The 25695-nt window shown below is 43.0% G+C and overlaps 1 protein-coding gene across 1 annotated transcript; it reads left to right on the forward strand.

The window, feature by feature from the left end:
• Window positions 1-329: 329 nt before the first annotated feature.
• WRNIP1 (WRN helicase interacting protein 1) lies at window positions 330-25290 on the forward strand. The gene is made up of 7 exons (XM_087707539.1): window positions 330-1159; window positions 11143-11334; window positions 12896-13140; window positions 18141-18364; window positions 19869-20024; window positions 21934-22013; window positions 24207-25290. The coding sequence occupies exons 1-7, from the start codon at window positions 527-529 to the stop codon at window positions 24480-24482; spliced, it is 1806 nt and encodes a 601-aa protein (XP_087563665.1). The 5' UTR covers window positions 330-526; the 3' UTR covers window positions 24483-25290.
• Window positions 25291-25695: the final 405 nt, after the last annotated feature.

Here is a 25695-nt window from a genome sequence, read left to right on the forward strand (position 1 = left end):
TCTGTGTGTGTGTGTGTGTGTGTGTCTCTGTGTGTGTTTGTACGTGTGTAACGTTTCTCTCTTTGAGCAATTGCTATCCCGCCACCTGTGTGTGTGTGTGTGTGTGTGTGTGTGTAACGTTTCTCTCTATCAGCAATTGCCGGTCTAAAGTTCGAGCAATAAAAAGAGAGAGAGAGAATTGAATGTGTTGCATGTAGAAATTTAAGTCCTGGGCATTTTTTTTTTAATTTTTTTGCAGGCGGGCGGAAGAACTACAATTCCCGAAAGCCTGCGGGTCTGTAAGCAGCCCGCCGGAGTAGGAGGTGGTGGTTTTGCTTCCTTCTTGAGCAAGTTGTAGTTGCTAGTAGTTGTTGGGGAGCCCAGAGGCAAACTTTTCCTGCTCGACGCCCCTGGGGTTTTTTTTTTGCTTTTGTCGGGAAGGGCTTGATCCAAGGAGCCCCTTTCCCCAAGAGCCACCGATTAGGGTAGATTTAGGGGTCCCACTCTCCTGCCCTCCTCCTCCTCCTCCTCCTCCTCCTGCCGGGAAATGGAAGGAGGCATCGCGCAGGAAGAGCCGCTGGTCAGCTGCCCCGTTTGCCTAATGGAGCTGCCCTCTGCGCGCATCAACTCACATCTGGATAGCTGCTTGCAGCTGCAGGGCGAAGGGGAAGACTTGCTCACCGCAGAGGTCGGAGGCAGGAGCCACAGCGCCCCCAAACCCCCAGCAGGAGCAGCCGCGGCGCCCCCAAACCCCCAGCAGCCCTCCTTGAAGAAAATGCGTCTCTCCCGATCTCCGGAGCGGAGAAACCAAGAAGAGGAGCCGGGGAACGACCTCGGTTCTCCCCCGGTCTTCCCCCTTTTTCACCGGGGAAGGAATCCCGGAGGGTCCCCAGCGGGAGCGCCCCGGGGTGCTGCTACCTCTCCAAATCCCGGGAAGGGGGAAGAGCGGCCGGGGGAGACTCCCGAGCGAGCCCCAGGTGCCTCGGAGCCTCCGTTGCGCGGGGAGAGCTTAGCCCAAAAACTGGAAGGGAAGCCTTTGGCCGATAAGCTGCGGCCGAGCCACCTGGGGGATTACGTGGGGCAGAACCGGGCGTTGGGGAAGGAGACTCTCTTGCGGTCCTTGCTGGAGGCTCACGAAGTCCCCTCGCTCATTCTTTGGGGACCCCCAGGCTGTGGAAAGGTGAGTGATGCTAAGGGGAATCCCTGTGTCTCCCCAAATTTCCTTCCCTGGAGCAACTCAGAACAATGGACCAGCGGAGCAATCGCCTTCTTCAGAAGTTGCTGGTGCTCCATCCTTGGAGATTTTTAACAAAAGAGTAAGACAGTCCCCTGTCTGAAATGGTTTGTGTGTTTATTGGATTTAATTTTAACATGTATCCTCCTTTTTTAAAAAACAAAAGAAAAGTATACATATATAGCAAATTCTATTTTTAAACCCCGCCTTCCAAACTTATTTTTGGCCGAAATGTGGACCTGGTTACAATTCCCAGCTATTAATTTAATTTAATTTAATTATCAAAATTTATATGCCGCCCAATCCCGAAGGACTCCGGGCGGCTTACAAAAAGAAGAAAAAAAGAGAGAGAGAGAGAAAAAAAAGACAGTTTAAAATCACAACACCACATACATTCATTCTAATTGGGGGCTGGACCTTTAACAATGTGGTCAACAGCCCCAGGCCTGCCAGAACAGCCAGGTTTTTACAGCTTTCCTGAAGGCCATGAGAGTGGGTAAGGTCTGGATCTGGAGCTGATTCCAAAACAGCTGGCTGAGGAACTCTGGGAGTTGAAGTCCACAGGTCTTAAAGTTGCCAGGGTTGGAGACCACTGTGTCCACAGGTGTCCACCTGTGTCCGCAGGTCCTCAGGTCTTAAGTCCACAGGTCTTAAAGTTGCCAAGGTTGGAGATCACTGCTATAGCAGACCAAAAGCCATGAGTTCAAAGGAGCTGCCTGCAGACCTCAAAGACAGGATTATTGCAAGGCACAGATCTGGGGAAGGCTACAATAAAATTTCTACTGCACTGAAGGTTCCTAAGAGCAGAGTGGCCTCCATATTTCTCTAGTGGAAGAAATTTGGCACAACCAGGACTCTTCCAAAGCTGTTTGCCTGATCAAACTGAGCAATCGGGAGAGAAGATCCTTAGTAAGAGATCTGTTGGTCACTGACAGAGCTCGAGAGATCCTGTGTGGAGATGGGACAGAGTTCCAGAAGGATAACCATCACTGCAACCCTCTACCAATCTGGACTTTATGGCAGAGTGGCTAGGCGGAAGCATCTACTTAGTGCAAAATATATTAAAGCCAACTTGGGAGTTTGCAAAAAAGCACACAAAGGACTCTCAGACTGAGGAACAAGGTTCTCTGGTCTGATGAAACCAAGATTGAACCGTTTGGGCCCAATTCTAAATGTTACGTCTGGAGGAAACCAGGCACCGCTCATCACCTGCCCAATATCATCCCCACAGTGAAGCAGGATGGTGGCAGCATCATGCGGTGCAGATGTTTTTCAGCAGCAGGGAGACTAGTCAGGATGGAGGGAAAGCTGAATGGAGTAAAGTATAGGGATATCCTGAATGAAAAGCGTGACCCGTCAAAAGCGCGGACGACAAAAGCGCGATCGACAAAATCGCGCCTTTGACGTCATCACAGCGCGACGAAAAAGATCGAAAAATTCAAATAAAAATTAATAAAAATTAAATTAAAGCAAGCCGATTCACATAAAGGTAAGGGTTAGGGTTAGGGTTAGGGTTAGGGTAAGGGTAAGGGTTAGGGTTAGCTTTAGAGCGTTAGCGTTAGCGTTAGGGTTAGGATAAGGGTTAGCGTTACGTTTTTCGTTACTTTAACGGTTAGGTTTAGGGTTAGGTTTAGGGTTAGGTTAAGAGTTAGGGTTAGGGTTAGGTTTAGGGTTAGGTTTGGGGGGGTTAGGGGAAGGTTTTAGCTTTATTTTTACATTTTTTCGATCTTTTTCGTCGCGCTGTGATGACGTCACAGCGCGCTTTTGTCGAGCGCGATTTTGTCCTACGCGCTTTTGTGGTGGAACCATGAAAACTTGTTCCTCAGAGCTCAGGCTGGGCTGAAGTTTTCCTTTCTAGCACGACAACGATCCCAAACACACAGCCAAGACAACTCAGGAGGGTTCACCGACAAATGCGCGCTCGACAAAAGCGCGCCGATGAAACCGCGGCGAGAAAACCGTGAGTTTGAAATCGCACCGATGAATGAGCGCAGAAGTGCGCCGACAACAGCGCGCCTTCAACGAACAAGTAAAAACAACCGAATAACCCTAAACCTAACCCTAAAACTAACACTTAACCTAACCCTAAACAGAATTGTATTGTATTGTATTGTATTGAGTTTTATTTATATGCCGCCCTTTTCCCTGAGGGGACTCAGGGCGGCTTACAATCCAAAAAAAGGAAGGGGGGAAGACAGACTTTTTACATATAAGACAGTACATAGTTAAAACACAACATTCATACCACTCGGGCGGGTTACACTCTTAGCCCCAGGCCTGACGGGATAGCCAGATTCTAAGGGCTGTGCGGAAGGTCTGGAGGGTGGTGAGGGTGGTGAGGGTGGTGAGGGTACGAATCCCCACGGGGAGATTGTTCCATAGGGTCGGAGCTACCACCGAGAAGGCCCTCCTCCGCGTGGTTGCCAGTCGGCATTGACCAGCAGATGGAACTCGGAGGAGGCCCAATCGGTGAGATCTAATAGGTCGTGTGGAGGTAAGAACCCTGAACCTAACCCTTACCTTAACTGAAATTGCGCTGTAGGCGTGTGTATGACGTCGCGGTTTTTTCGCCGCGGTTTCATCGGCACGCTTTTGACGTGCGCGCATTTGTCGGGTCACGACTCAGGAGTGCCTTAGGGACAACTCTCCGAATGTCCTAGACTGGCCCATCCAGAGCCCTGACTTGGACCCTATTGAACATCTCTATAGGAACCTGAAAATGGCTGTCCACTGACAATTGCCATCCAACCTGACTGAGCTTGAGAGGATTTGCAAGGAAGAATGGCAAAAAAAACTTCCAATTCAGGTGTGAAAAGCTTTTTGTATCATACCCAAATAGACTCGAAGCTGTCATTGCTACTTCAACAAAGTACTGAGTGAAAGGTCTGAATACTTATGCCTATGTGATATTTCAGGTTATTTTTCTTTTTTTTAATAATTTTACAGGCATTTCTAAAATTCTGTTTTCACTTTGTCATCACGGGGTACTGAGAAGCTTAATGAGGGGAAAAATGAATTTCAACAACTGTAGAATCAGGTTGCAGCATTAAAAAACTTGACAAAAGTGAAGGGGGGGGTCTGAATACTTTCTGAATGCAGCGTAAACACTAAAGAAAGCAGTTTATCATCTAACTATAATCTATATGTCATGCCGTTGAGCTGCATTTCTCTCAGCAATGCAGTGAGCAGAATTATGGATATCACAGAATAATACATAATGATTTTCAATTTGGATAACAATTATCTTCCTGAGGGGAAGACAGATTTATTTTCTTCTGATCAGATGAGCGAATAGCATAAGATCCCTATTTATTTATTTATTATTAATTAGGCTTATATACCGCTTCATAGGGCTTTCAGCCCTCTCTAAGCGGTTTTACAGATTTTTTAGCAAATTGAGTCAGCAACTTGCCCCCACAGTCTGGGTCCTCATTTCACCCACCTCGGAAGGATGGAAGGCTGAGTCGACCTTGAGCCGGTGAGATTTGAACCGCTGAACTGCAGATCACAGTCAGCTGAAGTGGCCTGCAGTACTGCACCCTAACCACTGCGCCACCTCGGCTCTCTTTAAACTCCTAGACAAGTGTTTAGCAAAGCTTAAGTGTTAAATGCATTTAAAATTGTCATTAATAAGAATTACAATTTTCAGTTTTATTTGAGTATCCTTTTGAAAGTTGATTGTTTCTCACAACAGGATACTTTATGCTTCACCAGCATTTTTTGAATAGGCAATAATTGGAAATGTTTACGTAATATACTAAAGCAAACACTTCATATCATGGCTTAAAATACCATGTGGATACTAAGCCACTAGTATCTGGAGGTTAAGCTCCAAAAGTTTAAGTAACTCCATCTTGAATTATATCAGTCTATTCTAGAGACCACATTAGACTTTCCCATCCTGTTGCCCCTCCAGATTAATTAAAACTGTAAATCCCAGAATTAACAAATTAACTCTGGCCATATTGGTGGAAATTATCTGAAATGTAGCATCAGCGTATTTGAAGCCATCCAGCTGAAGAAGCATGTGCTAAATCAACCAAAGACAGAGATATTAAAGGCATAATAAATATATGTCTTACAATTAAGAATAAATTGGGTTATTTAATAGTGTCGATAGTGTCATTTTGTCTACATTAGAAGTTGGTGAAGGGCTTCTTTCTAGTTAAATGTGTATAAGATTACAGTCTTAATATTTTAAAAAGTGATCATAAATTATCACTAATAAGAATTACAATTTTCAGTTTTATTTGAGTATCCTTTTGAAAGTTGATTGTTTCTCACAACAAGATACTTTATGCTTCACCAGCATTTTTTGAATAGGCAATAATTGGAAATGTATCTGCTCTTCTTTTGATTTGATCGAATGATTTATATAATATGGTGTTTGATTATTTAATTGGTTATGTAAACTTCATTGAAGTCAAGGGAACCCTTAAATGCATATATAGTATCAGACCTAGAAGCCAGTCCCAATATTAGACCAATCCCCCACCCCAAAAAAATGGGGGGAGGTTGGTTTAATATGGAAATGGAAGCATTCTGAAATGCTTTCCATGCTCTTTTCCTTCTGTGGGCTGAGATATTTTTTTGTATGATATTTGTCTAGTCTTCCTCCTATCCCCCAACATCATTTCCACATACAACGTATTTCCAAATTGTTTAGAAATAATACACGATTCTTTTCTATTTGAAAGACCACAAAAGCTTTCAGGAGGTAATACGCCGGCATTTGCTAGTGGTCGGCATCAGGGTATTCTTTTCTTCAGAAGAAAGAGACAACCATTTGAAGCGCTATTAGTGCTATTCTTAGAAGTTAAAATTGTCTTGCCCGTGTCAAATTAGTCCATTATCCAAAATTGGAGGTAATGGGGAAATTAGGTGATAAAACTGGGGGGAGAGGGGAAAAAATCTCATTTTCAATTCTGCAAAGTTTGTATAAACGTCGACTTACAGCAGTGGTTCCCAAACTTGGCAACTTTAAGACTTGTGGACTTCAACTCCCAGAATTCTCCAGCTGGAGAATTCTGGGAGTTGAAGTCCACAAGTCTTAAAGCTGCCAAGTTTGGGAACCACTGACTTACAGGAACCTGATGTTGTGTAACCACCCTATGACAGCCGGATGAGCTGAGCAAGAGAATAATTGAGTTATGTAATATGCAGAATATACTTCTCAGAGACGAGGAGGAAGAATAGAGAAGGAATTGGTCCAATTGAACCTTTGAAAAGCTCATATCTTTGTCTCTTAGCTTTGTGTCTTCACTTTCTCATTTTCTGGGGACTGTCACTAGTTGAGAATTGTTGGAGTTTTAGTCATAGCATTGCAGGAGAGAAGCCCTTTGTGGAAATCAATATATAGCCTATTAACCAAGCATTGTTTCTTTCCTATTTTTTTTCCTCCCGCCAAGAATTCTTCCAAGATTTCTGGGAACATAACAAAACAATTGTATGGCACATTTTGGTTGGTAACTTGAACTATTCCTGAACATAATTACTTAGTTCAACCCCTTTGAACTATACCTCTATGTATATTTTTAAAAGTGTTGTCATAAACTCATATATGTCAGTTAGATACCCAAATCCTGATTAATTTTTTTTTAAGAAAAAGGAATAGGTTACATTCTCCCAAATGAAAAAAAAAGGGATGCTCTTACACTTCCCTCCGTTTTGTTATAACTTCATGATATCACAGTTTAAATAACTAGGTGTTTTAAATATATAATCAGTAACATAAAAATAAATCATTCTATCACTCTAATGAACAAATGGAGAAGAGCCGAGGTGGCGCAGTGGTTAGGGTGCAGTACTGCAGGCCACTTCAGCTGACTGTTATCTGCAGTTCGGCGGTTCTAATCTCACCGGCTCAAGGTTGACTCAGCCTTCCATCCTTCCGAGGTGGGTAAAATGAGGACCCGGATTGTTGTTGGAGGCAATATGCTGACTCTGTAAACTGCTTAGAGAGGGCTGAAAGCCCTATGAAGTGGTATATAAGTCTAACTGCTATTGCTATTGCTATTGCAGTTCGGCTGTTCAAATCTCACCGGCTCAAGGTTGACTCAGCCTTCCATCCTTTCGAGGTGGCTGAAATGAGGATCCAGACTGTGGGGGCGATATGCTGACTCTATAAACCGCTTAGAGAGGGCTGAAAGCCCTATGAAGCAGTATATAAGTCTAACTGCTATTGCTATTGCTAAATGGCCATTAAACATATGGTTCTAAGTCGAGGAATATATCTCCTCTGAATGTATGTAGGTCTCAAGGGAGCAATGTGGGCTGAAGGATCTGTTTGTCTGAATTCAGCAGAAACTCAAAAAGGGTTTTATAAACCCCTGAAGGGGAGTGTATCTGACTTCACACAATAAGGGGCATCAGTCTGGATTACTAACTGGGCATCAGTCTGGACTGCTGATTAAAAAGAAAGGAAAGTTTCCATGGCTGCAAATGGTCCAGCTGCTTAAACGTAAGTTGCAACCTGAGTAAGTCGCCCTTTGATTTATGACCCTTTAATGTGCAGGATTTAGATTTTTGTTTGTCTGCCACGGAGTGCTCAGGTTTAGCTGAGAGAGACATCGACTGTGTAACCCAAGCCCAGAGCAGCTTCAGCATTGGAAATGAACTTGGGAGCCAAAAACTCAGTATATTTGCAGAGAGAGAGAGAGAGAGAGAACTAACCTTGTTTATGTAAGTGTACTGATGACCAGACATGGAAAAAAAGGATAATTAAGTGAATGGCATATTACATAGAAACTGACCTGAAGATGACACAGCTGCTATCCTTGGTTTTATAAGGGCAGTCTTAGATTGCATTAATGTCAGTAATCAGTGGTGAGAATGCGTTAACTTCAAAGAAACATGCTGCCTTTGCGATTGGTGTTGTGTTTCGGTGAGCTTATTTTTATCACATAGCTTACCTTGAGTTTTATTCTAAACCTAATCATGAGAAGGCAAAAGCACTTCGGGTTCTGCCTGTGTGTGTGTGTGTGTTTGTATAAAAACATTTATTTTATTATATTTTGCTTGGCAGTTGAATTTCGATGGAGCTTTTTGCCCTTTTTCTATAGCCCTTCTCCCATGCCTGCCCTAGAGAGATGAGAAGGTTGTATTGGCATAGCAATAGCAGTTAGACTTATATACCGCTTCATAGGGCTTTCATTTTAGGGTCTCTGCCATGCATGCAGGAGATGTGCATGCATGTGTGGGGATGGGGGTTCGCAGAGAGGTATGGTGCCCCCCCCCCCGGGTGACCTGTTTTTGGTCCCAGGAGGCTTCAAAACGGGGCGTGGAAGGTGGGTTGTGTGCATGTGCAGGAGGAGCACAGTGGGGTCATGTGCATGGTCAGGGGGATCACACTGGGGGGGGTCATGCACACATGCACGGGGGGCACATGCATTGTGGGTGTGGGCACACCAGGGGTGGGTTTCTCGCCCTGTTCCAACCGGTTCGGTTGGAACGGGGCCGGCGGTGTCCTTGTGCACGCACGCGGTGCACGCATGCGTACTAGCGTCTGTGCGATGCTCCAGCTGCTCCTGGACGATCGCGCAGGCGCTGTATGCATCCTGCGCATGCGTGGAAGCGCAGAACTCCTCAAAACCGGGTAAGGACCGCGGGCGGGCGGGCGCACCCTTCGCCGTTCCCGGAAGTTACTTACTTCCGGGTTCGGCGACCAACCGGTTCGCAGGGACTGCCGCGAACTGGTTGAAACCCACCCCTGGGGCACACCTGTGTGCTGTCGCGTGCAAGAGAGAGATTTCAGCACACGAGAAAAAGATTAACCATCACTGATATAGGCACTCTGCTTGAGCAGGGGAGCTGAACTAGAAGTCCTCCAAGATCCCTTCTATCTCTGTTATTCCGTTAATATGCGTGATGTGCTTTTAGCACTTAGCAAATGCAAAGCTAAATATTGCCCCCTTAATGCTCTTTGCCTGTTGTATTGGAAATGAGTACCTGCCGCTGATAGAACAGGATACACAGCAATGCAGGTCTGGAGTGCAGTGCTTAACACCCTTAATTTAGCATAGCAGCCCTTGGTTGAGTTCGCTTCTCTTTTACAGAACGGCTTTTCCAGCTGGTTTCCCGGGAATGTTGGCAATGACGCTGTGAAATGAACGCAGCAGCGCCTCCTCTACAGCCCCACCTGCCTCAAAACTCACAGTAAACCTGTTGTGACTCAGCAGAAGTTTGCTGTGAGTTGAGTCGGGATGCAGGAATAACAATGCAGCTGGGGCTCCTTAGTGTGGTCTTCTGGAGATAAAAGGACTGATGGTGGCCACGCCCTGGTTGCAGAAGTCAACGTTCATTCCTCCGTTCATGGTTCCTAATTTGAAACGTATGTCCATCCTACATATAACATTTGGTTTACCTATAAAGCCCTACACACAGCACCATGTCCTTCGTCCTACAAGACAATTTGTCCCCGATTATTTCTACTTGGCTTACAAAGTCTAGCACAGTTATCTAGCACAGAGAGCGGAGGTGGCGCAATGGGTAGAGTGCAGTACTGCAGGCCACTTCAGCTGACTGCTAGTTCGGCAGCTCGGCGGTTCAAATCTCACCGGCTCAGGGTTGACTCAGCCTTCCATCCTTCCGAGGTGGGTAAAATGAGGACCCGGATTGTTGTTGGGGGCAATATGCTGACTCTGTAAACCGCTTAGAGAGGGCTGAAAACCCTATGAAGCGGTATATAAGTCTAACTGCTATTGCTATTATAGTCACTGTGAGATCACAGGGCTGCAGCAGGCCAGCTTAAGCTAATGAAAATGACATTCTTCTTAGCAATAGCAATAGCAGTTAGACTTATATACCGCTTCATAGGGCTTTCAGCCCTCTCTAAGTGCTTTACAGAGTCAGCATATCGCCCCCACAGTCTGGGTCCTCATTTCACCCACCTCGGAAGGATGGAAGGCTGAGTCAACCTTGAGCCGGTGAGATTAGAACCGCCGAACTGCAGATAACAGTCAGCTGAAGTGGCCTGCAGTACTGCACCCTAACCACTGCGCCACCTCGGCTCTTAGCAGGGAATGTTGGAAATTGTGATCATGTGGCCATGGGGAAGCTGTGATGGACAGAACTCAGAGGGCAAGTTGCAAGTCCTCCTTGTTTACGCATCATTGCAAGGTTAAAACAGTCGCTGAAGGACTGTTGGTAACCTAATGGACCACTTGTAACGTGGTAAGCGTTGTACTGACTAATACTTAGAAAATCATTACCCCCTTTAGAAATCAAACGTAGTTTTGCAGATGCGGGTGCTAGTCCACAAGAATAGCACTAAATTGCCTTTGTGTCTGAAGGTGTAGATTGCAAAAATATTCAGTAACTGGGCAGGCCTTGTAGCTGTGGGTCAGAAATAGTTACTGCGACAAGGACCCATAAGAGACCCAGTAGTAAATCACTGTTGTAAACTGTGGTGCCCTATTAAGAGGTCAAAGCAAAGCGGACAGCCTAATTCTCCCTTTAATAAGTTAGAAAAAACACCTGCAACAAATAAATTAAGATTTATTGTCTTTCTTAAGGCCAATTGACGGCTGAAAGAAATAGCTAAAAGCAGCCCCCCCCCCTTTTTCAGATTCACATATTCGGTGAGATAATATGAACCTGCTCTCAGAGGAACTTCTAGAACCCTACTGAGTATGTCCAAGGGCTAAAATAACTCTTGGATCCCAGCCAGGGGGGTAGGAGATCTGTTTTCCTCCCCACTCGACCTCCTGTCTGGATGCTAATTCTTTTTTAAGCTTTAAATAGTTTAGGTTTTCTATTTAGGTAACACCCCCCCGCCTCTTTCCATTGGAATTATTTTACATACATATACCCATTCGCTATGTTTCTATCCCAATATTTCTTTCACGTCCGTGTGCTTTCACATAGGTTATTTTCTGTTTTCAGAACGAAATCAGCATCCTTTGCCGTTGTTATTTTTTTTTTCATTTCAGACAACCTTGGCGCATATCATAGCCAGCAGCAGTAAGAAGAACGGGACACGATTTGTGACCCTCTCCGCCACAAGTGCCAAAACCAGTGATGTCCGAGACGTAATTTTCCAAGCCCAAAATGAAAAGAGACTCTGCAAGAGGAAGACTATCCTATTTATAGACGAGATACACCGGTTCAATAAGTCCCAACAGGTATTTGAATTGAATTTGAATTTTGAATTTACTTCATTTGTATGCCGCCCTTTTCCCTGAAAGGGACTCAGGGCGGCTCACAATTCAAAGGGAGGGGAAAAACAAACAAAGTTACAAAATATAAAGACCATACACAGTTAAAAAACACAACAATCATACCATTCGAAGTGGGGCTGCAAGTCTTTAGCCCCAGGCCTGTCGGAACAGCCAGGTTTTAAGGGCTATGCGGAAGGCCTGGAGGGTGGTGAGGGTACGAATCTCCATGGGGAGTTCGTTCTACAGGGTCGGAGCAGCCACAGAGAAGGTTAAGAGTATTAATTTTACTATATGCAGTCAGAATACTAGAGTATTTGCAGCGAAGTCCTTCAAGTCAGTGTGCTTCGGCAACGGATTAACTCTGAGCGATTGTGATGCGCCTTTCCTTAAGGGGCTCTGGAAATCTATTTAGAGAATTATCTAATTTTTTCTGTATTTGTCTTCTGAAGCAGAACAAGATTTGAGAGAGTGCCTGGCCCAAGGTCACTTAATAAGCAGAAATTTGTGCCAAGGTCTCCCCAGTTCAAGTCCCCACACTTGATCTGTTATATCATGCTGGCATAATGCATGTTTACGTGCATTTTGTCTTGAGTTTAGAGAGCCATTTTACTTGCCATTAAAAATCAGTGCCGATACCTGATACTGCCATATTGATGCCGATTGCAGCATGAAGATTTAACGTTATTACGGTCTTGTTTAAAATGGCAAGTTTGGGATTGAGAATTTGGCAGCCACTTCCATTTTTAATATACCTTCCTAGCCCGCTAGCAAAAAGCAGAAACTTCTTTTCTAGGTGATGAAGGGATAGTCAGAACATTACAGCCATCTTTACTTAGATTGTTCATGAGTAAAAAAAGTACTTTTTGGCTTTACAATGTTAGTTTCACAACTAAAATAGAACGCTAGAACGTTTTTGAGATGCAGTTGGTTGATTATATCATCAAATGACCACATAGGGAGATTTAGGGAGACTTGAGATGAATACATAACAAAAATTATATTAAATAATTAAACTATATTAAAATAATTCCATTAAATAGGGGGTGGATTGCAATGAAACTAGGCTATGATAAAAATTTCCAAACATTCACCGTGTTATGCATAATATCCAAATGTACCTGGTGTTTTGCAGTCTTTGACTAATCCTTTTGAAAATCAAGGAGACTGGTTAAGATTTACCATCACACCCTTAATTTCTCCAAAACAATATGTTGCAAAAACATACTGTTTTCAGTATCCTGCATGATCAAGGTTATTGTGGCGTCATAGAAATAAACCTGGTTACAATGAATGAACCACATTATTAGATGCGTAAGCCCCAGAGCTAATGTTCTAAGGCTCAAGATGCTTTCCACACAAAAGTTTTTAGCTCGGTGTGGTAATGAGGGCAGAGGTGATTGTCTACAACACAAAACTATTCACAAAGCTGTTATTTTTCTAAGCAGACGAGCTATCAATATACTCACATGGGATGTCTGCGGTTGTCATTGAGTTGACCAATTGTTTGGTTTCCTCCCATATCCAGGACACTTTCCTTCCTCACGTTGAGTGTGGAACCATCACCTTGATTGGGGCGACCACAGAAAACCCTTCCTTCCAGGTCAATTCGGCACTGCTGAGTCGGTGCCGCGTTATTGTTCTCGAGAAACTCTCCGTCGAAGCAGTGGAAGCTATTCTGATGCGAGCTGTCAAGTCCTTAGGGATCCAGGTTCTGAGCCAAGACGAGGGACTCACCAGCTCTTTGAATGCCAACCACAGCCAGGGCTCTGAGTAAGTATGCCTTGTAGACTTGCAACGTGTTAACTTACACCGCCGAAGGAATCCGGTGACAGATTGCCAAAGCAGAAGGCAGGAAGAACTTATGGAGCGGAAAGGGGAGGGAGGGGGGTGTTAATGCAAAAACCAAAGTCTTTTAATAGCAAAGGAAAGGGGTTGTGTTGAACACGGAGTAGTAGACAACAGCAGTGTGAAGCCAAAGTTTGAGCCTAATTCTGTAACATCTGCTCTGGCCATTGGCCATTTGACAGCAGCTGTGTATTGCTCTTAGGTTCCTCATACAATTTCTATGCAGCAAGTTTATCACAATATTCCAAAATGCTGGGCAGTTCAGCTCTCCCTGACTTGGTTTTGATTCTGTTATGATCGGAATCACCTTTGGATCCTGGGTATTTTATTAAAAGTGAACAGCGAAGGAAAAATGATTATCTCCCCTAAGGACACATTGCTGATCCTAAAATGCTATCCAAACAATTCAAGTAAATATTTAAAATCAATTCCAGGTAAAATTATGGAAGCCTACCTCGTGTGAAATCTTTGCTTTCCTCTTGCCTTGTTTCAGAAATTCAGAAGTCTAAACGTTAAGATTAATAGCAATAGCAATAGCAGATTTTTATATACCGCTTCATGGGGCTTTCAGCCCTCTCTAAGCGGTTTACAGAGTCAGCATATCGCCCCCAAGAACAATCCGGGTCCTCATTTCACCCACCTCGGAAGGATGGAAGGCTGAGTCAACCCTGAGCTGGTGAGATTTGAACCGCTGAGCTGCTGATCTAGCAGTCAGCTGAAGTAGCCTGCAGTGCTGCATTTAACCACTGCGCCACCTCGGCTCTAATTAAGTGCTAGATCAGATTGAAACATAGAAAACAGCTACATTTAATAAATTATATACTAGGTTTAAGGTTAAGGTTTAATGGATTTGTATGCCGCTAAATCCCGAAGGACTCCGGGCGGCTTACATAAAAACAATTTAAAAATATTAAAAAATTTAAAATACAAGGCAAAGCGAATTAAAAGAACACAACATGCACTCAATCTTAGTGGGTCTGGAGCTCAATCAACTACAACTTCTTCAATATAAAAGCATATTTATTTTGCCTAGCGAAGCCGGATCAGGAGCATAAGGAGCTGCCCATGGGTCTCAAAAATCTATTCCTAGCTTTAAATAAGAATTTCTCTAGGTCAGCACCAGGTTAATTAAAGAAAAAAAAAACTAATTTTGTTTCTGCTTGGAAACCAATTATGGACTTTATACTTGAAGCGGGGAGAAAATGAAAGTTTGATTTTAGGTTTTGCTGGTTATATGTTTTTTTTGGTTATAGAAACGGTTAGTATATGTGATTATATAAAAGTAAACAGTTGAGGTTTTACATTACTAAGAGCCGAGGTGGCGCAGTGGTTAAATGCAGCACTGCAGGCTACTTCAGCTGACTGCTAGTTCTGCAGTTCGGCTGTTCAAATCTCACCGGCTCAGAATTGACTCAGCCTTCCATCCTTCCGAGGTAATAATAATAATAATAATAATAATAATAATAATAATAATAATAACAACAACAACAACAACAACAACAACAACAACAACAACAGTTAGACTTATATAGACTTCATAGGGCTTTCAGCCCTCTCTAAGCGGTTTACAGAGTCAGCATATTGCCCCCAACAACAATCCGGGTCCTCATTTTACCCACCTCGGAAGGATGGAAGGCTGAGTCAACCTTGAGCCAGTGAGATTTGAACAGCCGAACTACAGAACTGCAGTCAGCTGAAGTAGCCTGCAGTGCTGCATTTAACCACTGCGCCACCTCGGCTCTTTTGGTGGGTAAATGAGAACCCGGATTGTTGTTGGGGGGCAATATGCTGACTCTGTAAACCGCTTAGAGAGGGCTGAAAGCCCCATGAAGCGGTATATAAGTCTAACTGCTATTGCTATTGTTACTACCTTATTCTACTGCATCGAAAGGAGTTGAAGTAAATATTTTTGTCTTTTCCACTTTTTTCTCTTCCCCTTTTCCTCCCCTATTTTCCCATTATTTCATTTTTTTTCTTTGTACTTCTGTATTTTATATTTTGAGAAACTAGTCAACATTTTAAAATCAGCATTGTCTTCACAGAAGTCAATACGTTAGTTAATGTTAATATTATGAAGCCTTTTATTGGGGGGGGAAACCATTATCTTTTATTCAGTTTCTCCCTGATAATTAAGAAAAATGATACTCTTCTAACTAGACTGAATGATTTAGGGCAGTGTTTCTCAACCTTGGCAACTTGAAGATGTCTGGACTTCAAGTCCCAGAATTCCCCAGCCAGCATTCGCTGGCTGGGGAATTCTGGGACTTGAAGTCCAGACATCTTCAAGTTGCCAAGGTTGAGAAACACTGATTTAGGGGGACAAAGGCATCTTGCCTCCTTATTTAGGATATTCCATGTGTCACATTTTCATGTCGCAGCAGGATATAAACAGTGGCTTCTGGGACAGAGGCAGAGTAACATAATGTCACAGCTGTGATTACAGCAATTCTTTGTCTGAGATGGGAGGCTTTTGTTTCTGAATGGAATGTAGATAGTAGAAACTATTTTTTTCCTCCTCCTGTTCACAGTTTTGTGTTTCACTATCCATTCTGGGCATCTGTGTATTCTTGGGCATATGCTAAATAAATATAATTTAAGCTGGTCGGGCCAAGGCTTTAAGCTTTAGGATTGGTGAACCTTTGTTAATAGATTACGGTGATCTCCCAATTAGAGTTCGGTGTAGAAGGTACACATTTTAATAGCAATAGCAATAGCAGTTAGACTTATATACCACTTCATAGGGCTTTCAGCCCTCTCTAAGTGGTTTACAGAGTCCGCATATCGCCCCCAACAACAATCCGGGTCCTCATTTTACCCACCTCGGAAGGATGGAAGGCTGAGTCAACTCTGAGCCGGTGAGATTTGAACAGCTGAACTGCAGAACGCTGAAGTAGCCTGCAGTGCTGCATTTAACCACTGTGCCACCTCGGCTCTTTTCCCCCTTCTCGTTTCTCAAAAGAAAGAGGTTTTTTAGTGAGCTTGTTGCTACTGTGCGGTTCTTCAAACTGGCGAGTATGCTTTATGTCCCATGTGGTGGCGCAGCGGTTAGAAAGCAGTATTGCAGGCTAACTCTGCCAACTGCCAGCGGTTGGACCCTGACAGGCTTAAGGTTGACTCAACCTTCCATCCTTCCAAGGTGGGTAAAATGAGGATCCAGATTGTTGGGGGTCAAATATGCTGACACTATAAATTGCTTAGAGAGGCCTGTGAACAGTGGTGAGTTTCAAAAATTGTTCGAACCTACTCTGTGCGTGTGGTCTCCTTTGTGGGAGTGGCTTGCCACCCATGTGACTGGATGGGAGTGGCTTGCCGCCCGTGTGACCGGATATGAAGATGCCGACGACTCTTGTCAGAACCACCTTAAATTACTTCACACACAGCACTGGCATGCATAAGAATAGGATGTAAACTTGTTTTTTAAAAGGCATCTTTGGTTTGCGTTAAAACAACTTCAACACACGCAATGCTCTGATTGCACCACAAACGCAGTAGTCATCCTTACCTTTCACAGAGGCCCTGAGTTTTATAAATAGGAGCATGAGAGTGTAAAATAATCATATCCAAGGACCAGTGGTGGGTTTCAAAACATTTTGGAGCCTCTTCTGTAGGTGTGGCCTGCTTTCCGGGTCCACTGGTGGAACCTCTTCTAACCGGTTCGGTAGATTTGACGAACCGGTTCTACCGAATAGGTGCAAACTGGTAGGAATCCACCTCTGCCTGTGAAGCACTATGAAACTGTATATAAGTCCAAGAGCTGTTGCTATTGCTATGTATATTTATGTCACCCCAGCTCCACCAGTTGAGTAAACATGAATAAACTGAAGCGCAGAAAAGTTAAGAATCTTACTCAAGGTTATATAATCAGTAAAAAAAATCAGAAGCCTTGAAAAGTACTCTCTATCTTGAGGGTCCATAGATCTATACTAGTACTATATACTATACTATACTATACTATACTATACTATACTATACTATACTATACTATACTATACTATACTATACTAGAACATGGTTATTAGACGGCATAACTTACGCTGAGGTTTCAGCTCTTTCTAAAAGAGATCAAAGGTTGACCTCCTTAGTCAGCCTTTATCTGCCTGCATGTAGGGAAAGAAAGATAAACGAAGGTTTTCTGTTGTAACTACAGCTCGATATTTACTTATTTAGCTTTTTGTCTTTGTTCCTATTTGACAGAATAAATAAAGCAGTGAATGGTGTTGATTCAGGGCGAAACATGGTTCGAATTTCAATTTTTAGTATGGGTTTGCAGTGATTCCCTAACCTGGCTTGAATGTGGCCATGTATAGATTTAAATCTCACTACCATTTTATCTTCTGTTTGTTGTCAAAGAAGGACAAAGAATTGTTTAAAGTTAGCTCAGCAAGAAGAAGCTAAGATCAATGTAGAGATGTCATTAATTTCTTTATTTCTTTTTTCTCAATAGATTTTAGTTAAAAATCCATACCATGTACGGGTTCTGGGAAGTCGGGGGGGGAGGAGGGGGGGTTGGGGGGAGGGTGGTGGGAGGGAGGGGTATACATTAGGCTAGGCAAGAATTTGGTGGCAAACTAGAACTATTTTGACACACACAAAAAATTGTACTCCGATGTCTTACTGATTGAGGAATGATGAAATGTTTGTTTTAAAAGAAAATAAAACTTTTGAACCGACAAAGAAGGACTCAGTAGAATATTTAATACGACCACATTATATATATTTTTTAATATTCTGATGTCGAAAGCCAAGGAGACAGAGGACATATTCTTTGTCAAGCCTCTGTGATGTTTGGAATAATTTCATGGGGATAAAATGTTGGTCTGTCTCACTCTCAGTGTTGATCAAATGCGATTTTGCGAACAAACAATGTGTAACGAACTCAGATGTTCCATCCTTATTGGAAGTAATGAGTTGAGTTTTTATTTCAGGTTATGTGTATGCATTGAAAGAAGAGCAATAAACACGCTTGCCTGCCTTTGTGATGGCGATGCGAGGGCTGGGTTGAATGGGCTCCAGATGGCTGTCCAGGCAAGATTAACCAACCCCTTCCATCAGAATAACAACCATGAGTGTTCTGTTAAACAAGTGGTCATCACCGAAGATCATGTGAAGGAAGGACTCCAGCGATCCCACATTTTGTATGACCGAGCTGGTGAGTGGCAAATACAACAGCCCTTTATGGCAGTATTGGGAAGGAAATCACATACTTTATTGTTTATTTCTTTATTGTAAGTTTATTTATAGGCCGCCCTTTTCCCTGAGGGGACTCAGGGCGGCTTACAACTTGTGGGGAAGAGAATACAGACAGTGACATATAAAAACAGTACATAATTAAAAATAGAAACAACATTCATCATTCGGGTGGGGACGAATTACAATCTTTATCCCCAGGCCTGACGGGCTAGCCAGGTCTTAAGGGCTGTGCGGAAGGTCTGGAGGGTGGTGAGGGTACGAATCTCCATGGGGAGATCGTTCCAAAGGGTCGGAGCTACTACTGAAAAGGCTCTCCTCTGCATGGTTGCCAGTCGGCACTGACTGGCGGATGGAACTCAGAGGAGGCCTAATCTGTGTGATCTGATAGGTCGCGAGGAGGTAATTGGCAGGAGGCGGTCTCTCAAGTACCCAGATCCACTACCATGAAGGGCTTTATGGGTGGTAAGTAGCACCTTGAAGCGCACCCGGAGATCAACAGGTAGCCAGCGCAGCTCGCAGAGGATAGGTGTTATGTGGGCGAACCGAGGTGCACCCACAATCACATACTTGAGTTAGCTGGGTATTTCCGATCAACCGCTTTTGTACAGTATACATTTTCTCTGCCAAGGGAATCGTAACTTATACGGATTCATGTAGATGAACTTATTTATTTATTTTGTGATGGAACTTATTTATTTATTTATTAAAATTTATATGCCGCACAATCCCGAAGGACTCTGGGCGGCTTACAAAAGAAGAAAAAAGAAAAAGAGAAATAAATAAATAAAAGACAGTTTAAAATCACAAAACCACACGCATTCATTCTAATCAGGGCTGGACCTCAACAATGAGGTCAACAGCCTCCAGGCCTGCCGGAACAGCCAGGTTTTTACAGCTTTCCTGAAGGCCATGAGAGTGGGTAAGGTCCGGATCTCTGGGGGTAGCTGGTTCCAAAGGGTCGGAGCAGCCACAGAGAAGACTCTCCTCCGGGGGCCCGCCAGCCGACAGTGTCTGGCTGACGGCATCTGAAGGAGGCCCAATCTGTGGGATCTTACCGGCTCTGGGAGGAATGTGGCAGTAGGCGGTCTCGTAAGCACACTGGCCCTAAGCCATGTAGGGCTTTAACGGTAATAACCTTTAAACTAAGAACTAAGAACTAAGTAACAATACACAATATAAATGAGCATTAAAATAATAATGCAATCCTGAATATTGTAATGTTCTATGACACCAATACAATGGAATGTAAAATGTTTGATATAGTGTCCCACAAGAGGCAGCTTGAAGCTGGGAAAGCAGCAGGTTTTTTGCCCCAAGATACTTCGAAGAATGCAACTTTTGTCTGTCTTAAAGTAATACCGTCATGTTAAAATTAATATACGCTTTGGAAAAATAGGCATTTCAGTTGCAGTTCCTCTGCTACTCAGATGCATTGGATGATCTTTTGGTCTGTTTCTCAAAAGGTGAAGAGCATTATAACTGCATCTCTGCGCTTCATAAATCTATGCGTGGTTCGGACGAAAATGCTTCCCTTTACTGGCTGGCCCGAATGCTTGAAGGGGGTGAGGATCCACTGTATGTGGCAAGAAGATTGGTAAGATTTGCAAGTGAGGATATAGGTGAGTAACTCTAAAGGACATGGATTTCTGTTCTGTCCCCGCTTCCTCGCTCGTTAACAGACGACAGGCAGACAAACTTAAAAGGAAAGAAAGAACTTTATCAGTCCTCGGCTCAGACTGGCTGCGAGCCCAGAAATAAACATAAATAAAGTCTCTGACGAGAAGATAACAGAATGCAAAACAAAACTCTTACAAAACAATTCACTTCTCCAAGTATCTCCTTGAATCAGGGTTGCAGAAAGCAAATCACTTCTCCAAGTGTCTCTCACAAACAAACCATGACCGATGAATGATGAACGAATGAATGAACGTTGACTCCTGCAACCAGGGCGTGGCACCATCTGTCCTTTTATCACCAGAAAACGCCACTAAAGAGCCCCAGCTGCATTGTTAATCTTGCATCCCGAAAAGGCTCACAGGAGATGTCTGCTGAGTCACAACAGATTTCTATGGGCACTTTTGCCCAGCTAGCCCCTGGATCCTTATGGCCACTCTAGTAGCTTTATCTCCAACACTGCACTGCGTCCCTCACGCTGCCAACCAGCTTTTAGTTCGAAAGTGCAAGTTATAGTCATTGTCCTCCTTACAATATAGGACATGTGGGAAAACCTGCCTCCAGGGCAACTATGAAGGAGCAGGGGACAGTTTTTGAGATATTTGCTCTAGAACCAAACTTTGGCCAGAAGTCAATCAGCTCAGTTTTTGAGAATTGCAGTTCTAACATATCAGGAGAAGTGCAGAGTATAACAGGAAATATTATACCATTTGGAGTCATCTGACTGTTTAATAGATATCATTATGAAAGTGTATTTGGCTCATTGAAACTGGAAATGAGCCGTGGTGGCACAGTGGTTAGGGTGCAGTACTGCAGGCCACTTCAGCTGATTGTTATCTGCAGTTCAGCGGTTCAAATCTCACCGGCTCAAGGTTGACTCAACCTTCCATCCTTCCGAGGTGGGTGAAATGAGGACCCGGATTGTTGTTGGGGGCAATATGCTGACTCTGTAAACCACTTAGAGAGGGCTGAAAGCCCTATGAAGCGGCATATAAGTCTAACTGCTATTGCTATTGCTATATCCTGTTTTACCAGATAAATATATCCTGTTATTCATCAAACGTCTAGACCGCCAACTTAAAAAAACAAGCATCCAAGTAGTAATAACTGCCCAAGGGAGAAACAGGCCATCTTAATACAACCCCTTCCCCTAGTGTCCAGCCCAACCATCCAAATTGAAGCCTAGGAGAAAATCTAGGGTTTTAAAGATCAGTTTGAGGCAGATCTCATATAAATCTCTCAAGGACAGATGGAGCAATTGAAGGCCTACCTCTTGGGTCCTACTAGTTGACTTAATCTTTGATTAAGCATTGATAAATGCTTAATCAATTGGCCTGAAGGAAGCCAAGTCTTTGGAAGCACACAGAATTCCATTTCCATTTATTGAATTTATAGGCCGCTCAATCCCGGAGTACTCCGGGAGGCTTGCAGAAATAAGAAATATTAAAAAGGATTAAAACAAATAAGACAGAACAAATTAAAAGAAATTCAACATGCACCCAGTCTAAGCGGGGCTGGACCTCAATCAAGAGGTCAACAGCCCCAGGCCTGCCGGAATAGCCAGGTTTTGATGGCTTTACGGAAGGCCGTGAGAGTGGGTAGGGTCCGGATCTCTGGGGGTAGCTCATTCCATAGGGCCGGAGCGGCAACAGAGAAGGACCTACTCCGAGGCGTCACCAGCCGGCATTGTCCAGCTGATGGTACCCGGAGAAGGCCCATCCTGTGCGATCTTATCGGTCTTAGGGAGGTGTGCGGCAAATAGAAAGGCCCTGTGCCAGGGGTTTAGGGGTTTACTTGAGTCGACTTGACTTGGTGGGTCATATTATTGATTAGAATATCAAAATTTCATTATAGGATTGGCAGATCCCTTAGCCTTACCTCAAGCTGTGGCTGCTTATCAAGGTTGCCACTTCATCGGAATGCCGGAGTGTGAGGTAATATCCTTTATAAACAGCCAATATCAGAACTTCTAAACGTTACTCTTTTTCTTTTACAGATAGTCCTCAACTTGCAACCAATTTAATGATTGTTCAAAGTTACATTGCAAAAAGGGGCTTATAACCAGTCCCCATATTTATGTCCATTGTAGCATTCCCACAGCCACGTGAGCAAAATTCGGGTGCGTGTTATTTACGATGGTTACAATATCCCAGGGTCATGTGATTGCTCTTTGCAATCTTCCCAGCTGACTTTTAGTAAGCAAAGTCAACAGGGGAAGCTTAATGTGATTCATTTAACAACGCCAGTGATTTGCTTAACAACCATGGCAAAAATATCATAAAATTGGGCATGACTGACTTTACATCTATCTAAATCAGTGTTTCTCAACCTTGGCAACTTGAAGATGTCCGGACTTCAACTCCTAGAATTCCCCAGCCAGCATTCGCTGGCTGGGGAATTCTGGGAGTTGAAGTCCGGACATCTTCAAGTTGCCAAGGTTGAGAAACACTGATCTAGATTAACAATGGAAATTCTGGTCCCAGTTACAGTTACAAGCCGAGGACTATCTGTATAGTAATTATGCTTTCTTCTATTGTATATAATTACTAAACTATATGACTACCGTATTTTTCGGAGTATAAGACACACCTTTTTTCCTCTAAAACGAGGCTGAAAATCTGGGTGCGTCTTATACATCGAATACAGCATTTTTTTTGCCTCAGAAGCCCCGCCCCTTCACCAAAATGGCCAAGCAAAGCCTTATGAAGGCTTTCAGAGAACTCCTGGGGGATGGGGAGGGCAGAAATTAGCAGAAAAATGGGCCGTTTATTGCCTCCCCAACCCCCAGCAGCACTCTATAAGCCTCCATAAGGCTATGCATGGAATTCTTTTGACAAAAAAAGGCCCATTTTCACGAAAAACAGCCCATTTTGTTGCTCGTTTTTGCCCCCTCAGGAGCACTCTACGAGCCCCCCCCCCCCAAGGCTATTCATGCCTTTTTTTAAAAAACACGGGCCCATTTTCGCGAAAAACAGGCCATTTTGGGGAGGTTTGCAGAGTGCAAAAACTTTTTTCTTTCTTTCGGAAAGCTGTTTAGTTAGAGTGATTGATAAGAATGACATTGATCAAGTGCTGTGACAGCAGAAACAAGTCTTAGGTGCTGCAGATTGTCAGTGATTCCCTTCTCCAGCACATGGTTAAATACACCTGGAAACATCTACCTACCTACCTACTCTCTCTCTCTCTCTCTCTCCCTACCTATCTACTGTATTTCTCTCTCTCTTTCCCTCTACCTTCCAACCTACCTACTCTCTCTCCCCTTCCCTCTCTCCCTATCTACTGTACTTCTCTCTCTCTCTCTATTTCTCTCTATCCCTACCTATCTACCTACACACTCTCTTTCTCCCTATCTACCTACTATATTTCTCTCTCTCTCCCACCCCCTCTATCTACCTATATATCTACCTACTTTCTCTCTCTCCCATCTACTGTGTTTGTCTATTTTTATCTCTCTATCCCTCTACCAACCTACCTACTTTCTCTCTCTCTCTCTCTCCCTACCTATCTACTGTATTTCTTTCTTTCTATTTCACTCTCTCTCTCCCCCCCTTTCTCTCCCTACCTAACTAACTACTCTCTCCCTACCTATCTACTGTATTTCTTTCTTTCTATTTCACTCTCTCTCTCTCCCCCCCTCTCTCCCTCCCTACCTAACTACTCTCTCCCTACCTACCTACTGTATTTCTCTCTCTTTCTCTCCCTCTCTATCCCTCTATCTACCTACCTATTTTTCTTTTAGAAAAACGCCTCTTCAAAACATGGGTGCGTCTTATACTCCGGTGCATCTTATACTCCGAAAAAACGGTAGTCCTGTAACCTTGTATGTTTTTCCTAGGAATATGTGCCAATGAGTTCAATTTAGGAGGTACAAAAGCTAACATTCCAAGCATGGAATGTTCCAGAAAACTCTGGAAAGAGTCATTCCTCTGATTCATGGCAATCATGTCACTCTGGCGATGTTTTAGTAATTTCAAAAGTTAATTTATTCTGAACTAGAAACAATTAGTAGTATTCAAAGACTGGATCAGGCAGAGATTTCCACAATCTAGAATAGTATGACTGGTCCAGAAAAGAAAACAGTACATTTCACTTGCTTCTTTAATTGTGCCCTTGTTTTTGTTGGACAGGTCTTACTGGCGCAGTGTGTGGTCTATTTCGCCAGAGCACCAAAGTCTATTGAAGTGTACAGTGCTTACAGTAATGTGAAAACATGCATAAGAGACCACCAAGGACCTCTTCCGCCTGTCCCTTTACATTTGCGGAATGCACCAACCAAGCTCATGAAAAATTTAGGTTACGGTAAAGATTATAAATATAACCCTGTGTACAAGGATCCTGTAGGGCAAGAATATCTGCCTGAAGAGTTGAAAGGGATTGATTTTTTCACACAAAGAAAAATCTGATGGAACACCATGTATTGTCACACGTGATTCATATTAATCCCGTAATATTTTTCTTAAAAGTTCATTCCAGTTTTAGGAAAACTCTTTATTTTTCCAGGCTAGCCATATTAAACTGGTAGCCTCAAACTGGAATACCTACCTTTTTTTGTATTAAATAGTATGTATGTTAATTAAATTATCTTTGGTACAAATGAAACTATTTTGGGGATATTCGACGGTTCCAATTCGAGGCAAAAAGCTGCTCAGCACAGATATACATATACGCATTAATGTTGTCAGGGGTTCCTTAAAGAAACTATACCTTTTCTACACTAATTGTGTAGTCAGAGGAAAATATGTGTTCTATATAAGGACCTGCTCTTTTTCCACTTGAGGTCCAAACAGCTGCACATTCCCAAACCATTTTATACTACAAAGAATATTTTATTGCAAGTTTTATGCAAATGTAAGAATTGTTTGATAACTTTGCATCAAATACATATTATATATAGTTAAAAGAAAAACTAAAATCACTTGATTTGACCAAGACTATAAAGGACATTATTTCAAAAATATAAAAAATCAGGATTGCCCAGCTTAGCTAATATTAGGCTTTTTCAATGGGACATAATATAAGTATAGATTTAATGCAACCAATAGAACTTTAAAAGGCCTAATTTTGACGTGTCCTTGATTGGAACATGATTTATTCCAGTCTGTAAAAGATACACTGCATTTGCACCTTAAGCTGAAAAAAAAAACCCCTTATAATTGAAACGTAATGAGGGAATATTTTTGAAACTGTGAAAATAAAGTTAATTTACAACCACCACTGTTTCCATTTTGCTAAAAAAAAACTTCAGTAATAATATTGTAATTACTCTGTTGTATGGTGTGCAGCCTTATACTGTGTTCCTGAGATTCTGTTTTGCTAGCCCAGAACTCCATCCGTAGATAGTTGTAAGAATGGGCTGGGAAGGGAAGGCAAAGTAGACATAAAGGCAAAATCATTTGGCAGCTTATCTTAATAAATGACAGCCAAGGGGAAACATGAGGGGGCTTTCTTAAATATTTAAAGCAAGAATGCCTCTAAATCATCCAGCAAAATAAACTCTAACTGAATAGTCAAAGTAACAAGCCCTTCAAACTGTCACTAGAATTTCTTTATTTCACACCTGCCTTCAATATAAAGCAATGCCTGAAGGATGGAAAAACAATATATAGTTCAGATTCA

The sequence above is a fragment of the Thamnophis sirtalis genome, unplaced genomic scaffold (genome assembly GCF_051295495.1).
Source record: "Thamnophis sirtalis isolate CommonGarterSnake01/CBP01778 unplaced genomic scaffold, rThaSir2_p1.2 scaffold_2, whole genome shotgun sequence".
NCBI lineage: Eukaryota > Metazoa > Chordata > Lepidosauria > Squamata > Natricidae > Thamnophis > Thamnophis sirtalis.

Excerpts from the sequence above, each read along its gene's own strand:
- WRNIP1 (XM_087707539.1), top strand. The coding sequence starts at position 527 with ATGGAAGGAGGCATCGCGCAGGAAGAGCCGCTGGTCAGCTGCCCCGTT. Across the intron at positions 11,335-12,895 it reads GGTTCAATAAGTCCCAACAG|GACACTTTCCTTCCTCACGT; the intron begins GTATTTGAATTG and ends TCCCATATCCAG. Across the intron at positions 22,014-24,206 it reads TCGGAATGCCGGAGTGTGAG|GTCTTACTGGCGCAGTGTGT; the intron begins GTAATATCCTTT and ends TTTGTTGGACAG.